Source organism: Morone saxatilis, unplaced genomic scaffold, assembly GCF_004916995.1.
Source record: "Morone saxatilis isolate NCDOM2014 unplaced genomic scaffold, NCSU_SB_2.0 Contig18, whole genome shotgun sequence".
NCBI lineage: Eukaryota > Metazoa > Chordata > Actinopteri > Moronidae > Morone > Morone saxatilis.
Window position 1 is genome coordinate 3,864,047 of NW_023339740.1, and position 6,284 is coordinate 3,870,330.

General features: G+C 40.7%; 1 protein-coding gene across 2 annotated transcripts in view; it reads right to left on the reverse strand.

Annotated features, from left to right (window-relative positions):
• LOC118328790 (transcription factor SOX-13-like) overlaps positions 1-6,284 on the reverse strand; it is a 38,812-nt gene that overhangs the window by 16,421 nt on the left and 16,107 nt on the right. For both annotated transcript variants that reach the window (XM_035662691.1, XM_035662690.1), the window contains exons 2-5: positions 5,111-5,327; positions 4,861-4,963; positions 2,361-2,447; positions 1,233-1,405 (exon numbers count right to left, since the gene is read on the reverse strand). In XM_035662691.1, coding sequence (XP_035518584.1) covers positions 1,233-1,405; positions 2,361-2,447; positions 4,861-4,963; positions 5,111-5,327 — 580 coding nt within the window. The remainder of the gene's footprint in view (positions 1-1,232; positions 1,406-2,360; positions 2,448-4,860; positions 4,964-5,110; positions 5,328-6,284) is intronic.

Here is a 6,284-nt window from a genome sequence, read left to right on the forward strand (position 1 = left end):
TTATGTAGGTCATATAGAGGCACCATGAAAAAGTTAAAAACTCCTTGTAGTTTAAATTGGTCTGAAGTCAAGAATAGGTACACATTATTATGTATATAGTGTTACATAAACAGCACTGTTCAACTGTTAAGGCAAACATTTTATATGTGAGCAAGCTGTCAAGCTGTGACTTTGAACACGGGAACTTTTCCAGGAACAAAAGAACCTTCTTAGAAAGTCGGGAACGTTACCTGCTTTTCAACTGCAGGAATGTGGTTCTAGTTTTAGATGTCTGAACACAGTTGCTACCCAACAAAAAGTCTCAGCTCTTTTCTGACAGTCCGGGAACTCTTTGGGTAAAGTTTGGTAAAGGGGAATTCCACCTGTTTTACATATAAAGGTGTGTTTACAAGTGTTGAGGAGGAGAGTACTACTGTGTAAAAGTTGTATGAAGCCTTTTGTGGCTCAATAGGAAGCTTTGTGAAATCTGATAACATTTTTAAAAAACGACATTAGCCACTAGAAACACACCCGAATCTCTGACTGAATCTTCAGTGGTCACAATTGCATTGTGGGTAATGTAAATGTAGTTAAGTGCAAGGTTTTGACAAGGAATACAAAAGATGGTATCTCTAGTTCTGCTAAATCGATTTAGGTCCTTTTTAAAAAAAAAAACTCTTCCTCTTGGGTTTGACAGTGTCAAAGAAGTACAATGCTAAAATGCTCGAGTACTTTTTTAAGTGCTCAGTGAGTTTACCGATCAAAAACAAGCCTCAAGGCTGCTAAAACATGTGTCCAGCACCATTCAGACTGCAAGTAAGCACCGGTGGTCACGAATATCGATATTAGGATGGGAATTACTTCTAATGTTACTGACTTTTAAATGAAATTAATGTTTCTACTATTATCTAAAATCACCCAAAACTAACGCCAACTGATGTTTTCTGTCTCTGCAGTCTCGTTGTGTGCAAAAATGACATCCCAAACAAAGATCTCTTTTAATTTCATCTGTCTAATTTGCCTAGTCTTCATGCTCCTTCATATGCTGTCAAAACATAAACACGAATGCGGAGAGTTCCTGATTTAGGTTCTGGGATTCCTTTGTTTCCAGATCCACCGTGTCATAAAGGCCCATTATAGTTTTCATCAAGTTAATGGACAGCAGAGCCACAGCAATTTGATTTTGACATCATATTTGTATGGTTCGAATAGAATGACGATGAATTCTGGGGCTCGGTGATTGGTGGTGGTACCTGTTCCTGCTGCTGTCGAGCCAGCTCCATCTGCTGCTGCTGCTTCTCCAGCAGCAAGGCAGCCATGTTCCTCTGCTCAGAGTGGGCTCCCAGTAGCTGCTCCCTCAGACCGCTCAGCTGGTTGATCATCATCAACAACTGGAGCTCCTTCTCTGCCAGAGACTCCTGGGTACCTGGACGGGAATCAGAGCGTCAGGTTTCTCTAAGAACTGGTTGAGCACTTATATTTCATGACAAACCGTGTTATGATCAGTGTTGGATGGTAAAGGGTTTCTATACATTTTTTTGGTCACAACTATTTTCCGCTGTGCCCAAGTGGCCAAAAAAAAAATGTTATTGCCATTTTTTAGTTTTTTACATTTGTTGTGTCTACATACTGTACTATATACTGGTTACATTTTCCAAAAAATATCTTTTTTTTAAAGTTAGTTTTTATTACTTATTTTAGACATGGTACATGTACATATGGTTCTCTGGGTTGAAACATTCCTCTTTCATTTTATTCAATAAAACAACAGCAAAGACATTGGACAATTTGGTGTTATGTTCATTCTCACAAGAGGAAACTATCTTTAATATTTGATTGTCATGTATTTTCCATCACTTGCCAAAACTACAAGCAAGGACAACAACTAAACTGAGTGAAATAATAGAGGTAAATAAATAGTGAGATACTCAGATAAAAGCGGAATCACATATGCGACCTCAGTGTGGTTACGACAGTGGGACAATGACAATGGAGTCCCTCTCAACATTAGTTTGTGAACGTCTGCCGCCTGGTGATAATATATATAATTTGGCTAGTCTTTTCCTCCTGCTTCTGTCTCTCCAGATGCATCCTTTTGTTTGGTTTTGTCCCAACTTTCCCTGATTTTAGAGGGAACACAAGATGAAACCAACAATTTTGACAGCAAAATTATCCAACCAGTGGTGCACCAAATTACTGCACGCAGCCAGGTATTGCATTTGAAAAGTGTTACATAACATTTTTCACTTCATAAAGAAAATGACGATCATAGAAAATGAAAAGATAAGGCAGATATATTACTAAAAGTAATGTGTTGGAAACAAGGGTTTATAAGTGGTGTATAAATGGTATAAAGGTGTTGGTAGTGTCTGAAAGCTGACCTTTCAGTTGTCCTGCCCCCACTGTGCTTTTATCCAGAAGTTTCTCCTTCCAGTCAACATTCAGCAGCTTCTCAATGGTAGGCATTACTGTTAACAGGACACAACAGGTACTCAGCAGAACCGCACTGGGTTGCACTAGATGGCATGAAAAATATTTTCTGTCAAATAAAATCTATCTGACACCAAACTACTTTCTCAGCCTCTCCTCTGCCTTCCTAATGGCATTGATTGAAGAAGACATTTGAGGTGCCGAAGGGCAGAGGTTGTTTGCGCGTCTGGGAGAAGTTTTGAGTGTTTGAGTGGATCAATATTTGGACAGAGAACAATCCAAGGTCAGCTAGTGGATAGAACTTGAGAAAAATTTAAGGCGAAGAGTGCAGGCTGGTGAAAGGCTTGAGGGCAGGGAGCGGCTCGGAGAGCAGCCTTTTACTCCACGTGTGAGGGACTGAACAAAATCAGACAAAAAAAAAAAGCACCCTGATCCCCCTGAACCCATTCAGGAACCAAAACAACACCCTCGCTTCACCAGACAAGCCGTCACTTCTATGCATCGATTTTCAGCAGACTGAATTGTTTAATGCTGAATAGCAGCAGAATGCGGTGCACTTAAACACATAAAATATGGAGTCGTCAAAGTCTGGTCGGTGAGAAAATTGTATGGCCGTGTGTATAAGTAAGAGAGAAAGACTCCCATAGAAAGAAATAAAACAGGTGCAGGAAGGAGACGGACTGGTGAGGTGCACTGACACCAGGGTTTTGAATCTAACATGGTGAGAACTTTGAATGCTGAGGTGAATTTAGAGCAGATCCAAATACAAGTCAGTTTACCGTCTCACATGCTACTGAGTGCTACAGAAACAACCTGATCTATAGCATTAAAAGTGCATCAACTGCAGTTTTCATTCATTTGATCATATGTCTGCATGTTAAATATTAAAGATATATAATATATAACATATATAATATATATAATACTATGTGCAGAGTGGGAAAACGTCTGACTTTGGTGTCCCCCAGTGGTAGTGCACTTATCGATTCACTGCTTATTAGAAGGCTAACATTTGCTAATTATCACTAAACACTCTGGAGCAGTGGTGCCAGAATGACTTTCGAAGTGGGGGGGCATCCGGCTTTGGATGATGTAATACGCCAGTGAACCTTTTCATGCCAACTTCTTTTCAATCGGTCTCTAGTCTGTGCTTGTACAGTTTCATGAGGCTGTGATAATCCTAGAGGTCACAATAGGTTATTTAATACAGTGAGGTTTCCAAGAAAAGGTCACACTACAATGAAATGGCTACTATGAGAATCACTCATACAGTCATTAACTTCATCACACAAGAGTACAATTGAGCTCATTGACTCCATAAGAAATATTCAAATACACTAGGTGAAAATAACATATTTGCATGCTAAAAACTGCATGGGACTTGCATAAAGTGGGCATGTCAGTGGAACTTTGGGGTACCTATAGAACTCATTTTCATTCATTTATTAAGGTCAGAGGTTTTTCCATTGCCAAGTTTAAGCCTGACTTTTCGTATCAATGGATGCCTTAGGTCGTATAGTTTCAGATAATACAAGCATATTCACTATAGCTTTAAAACTGAGCCCGCTACAGCCTCTGAACAACAGTAATGTCGGCCACGGATGTATTCGTTGGCACGGCATTGAATAGCTTACCATAACACCTCAAACTCTCATTGTTCATTTCATTCCGGAACCAGTGCTCTGGAGTCAGCTGGACTAAAGTATTGGGCAAATTGATTTTGACCTGAATTTATTCTGTAAGAGCTGTTAATATCTGTTGCAAATAATATTATATTATAATATTTTTTTACTTAAGACTAAGAATGTCAACCTGCTGGAGGCAAGAGTGAATAAGTCGGGGGATCCTAAAAGTCATTAGGGTTCACTCTGTGGGGACCATGAATGTCTCTGCACCGAATGTCACAGCAGGTTATTCAATAGTTCAAGACATTTTATCTTGGAACATGGCCATCCCTAGAGCCTCGGTGCTAGTGTGTTTAAAACAAGACCTGAGTTTTAGTAAAACATAATTATCCTTAAGTATTTAAAAACAAATTATCATAATTATGAGACAAATGAATAACCTAGATGAAAATACATTTTCAATCTGACTCAGTTCACTAATGGATGCTCAAAAAAGTATCAACACAGCTCTGTAAAAAGCTATTTAAGAACCCTTGGGATAAGATTATTTTGGCAACATATTAAAAACAGTTCACTGGATAGAAACAGTGTGTTATGAAAGAGAATTAACTGTCCCCACAGTCACAGTTCTTCGTCTAAATAACAGGAGCTACGCCTTCGACGTCACAAAGAGCAGATATTTTTCAGTTTTATATTGTGACAAAGTGCTTGTCATTAAATGATCAATACTAGGACAGCTTCTTTTGTCTTGGCAGCACTATCAACTAGTCCTGAGACTACAGAGCAGAAAAGTGACTGAGAGACAATTTTAAAAGTTTAGACTTACCTTCCTTGAAGTTGGATTGTCCCTCTGGTCTATCATGTGTCCTGGCCTCCTTCAGTCCCATGGGGCTTTGCCTGTGAGGCAGCTCCTTACCTGGAGAGCCCTCCTGTCAGGACACAGAATGAGCCCATCAACCGACAAAGCATCACAGCAGGGTTAGGATGTAGGTTTTACATTGACAAATCAAACTGCAACACTTAATGCCTGTTGACATCCTTTTGTCTCTGTCTCTGTCCTTTTGTGACATCCTTACCGAAGGGGAGCAGGAGAGCGGCGGCGTCAACTGGCGGGCCTCCAGTGGATGATTTCCGGACCAATCGCGTGAGGGGGACGTCTTACGAGGTTCAGTGTTGGTAATGGCTCCACCTCCGCCGCTGGACTCCTCCTGTTCTACTTTGACATCAACACCCGCCATGCTGACATCCCTGCTGGAGAGGAGGTGCAGTGCTGGAGGGCTGGGCTCAACCATTCTGTGCAAAGACAAACAACCCATGAATCTAGGTTTGGAGTTCGAGGGGAGGTTTGGGCACTTCATTTGGTTGGCGTTATCATAACAGCACAGGGCAGCGATCAACGTAACGGCAAGAAACTTTAACACATGACAAAATGATGCAGGCTCGTTCCTGCATGTGATCGTGTGTTTCAGGGCAAGCTGCTTTGTGTGAAATGAACTCTGCAACATGGAGAAGTTGAAGCAGCTTGAGGAAAAGAGCAGGTTGACTCAGTGGGCCTAACAAAATAAGAGTCTACAGCCATGCTAGCGGCTCTGTCACTTAGCACAGTGCGGTGCTTTGAGCTCACGATTGGCACGTGATACCATGGTCCATGTTCACCATCAGTTTAACATGTTAGCATGCTAACATTTGCTGATTAGGACTAGACACAAAGTATAGTTGAGGCTAATGGGAATGTAATTAGTTTTGTGGGTATTTGGCTATAAACCAATGTATTGGATGAACTGCAATTTTTGTCCTAGATTTAAGTTATTCATCTTCTGGGGACAATGAAAGTCTACCAGAGTTCATGGCGAGATGTTAAAATTTCAGGCTACTTCACAAAGTAAGTGAAAACTTTGAAGTATCCTCTTTAGACCATGAATATCGTTAGCAAATTTCATTGCAATCCATCCAATAGTTGTCAAGGCAGTTCATTCTGAACTACAAATGTCAAACCTCACAGTGGCACTAGAGGAAAGGTCAGAGGATTGCCAAAGTCAGTAGGATTCATCCTCTGGGGACTGTGAAGGTCATACAGTTATTGAGATATTTTAGTCTGGACCAAAGTGTGACTGACTGACGTTGCCATGCTTAGGACCATCTTGCTAGCACACCTAAAAACTGCAAGGCAAAATCATGTAAGCCATGCTTCAATGGGTCCTTAAAGAAGCACTTCACCCGTGGAAACATTAGTCTTTATTGAAAGTGGGT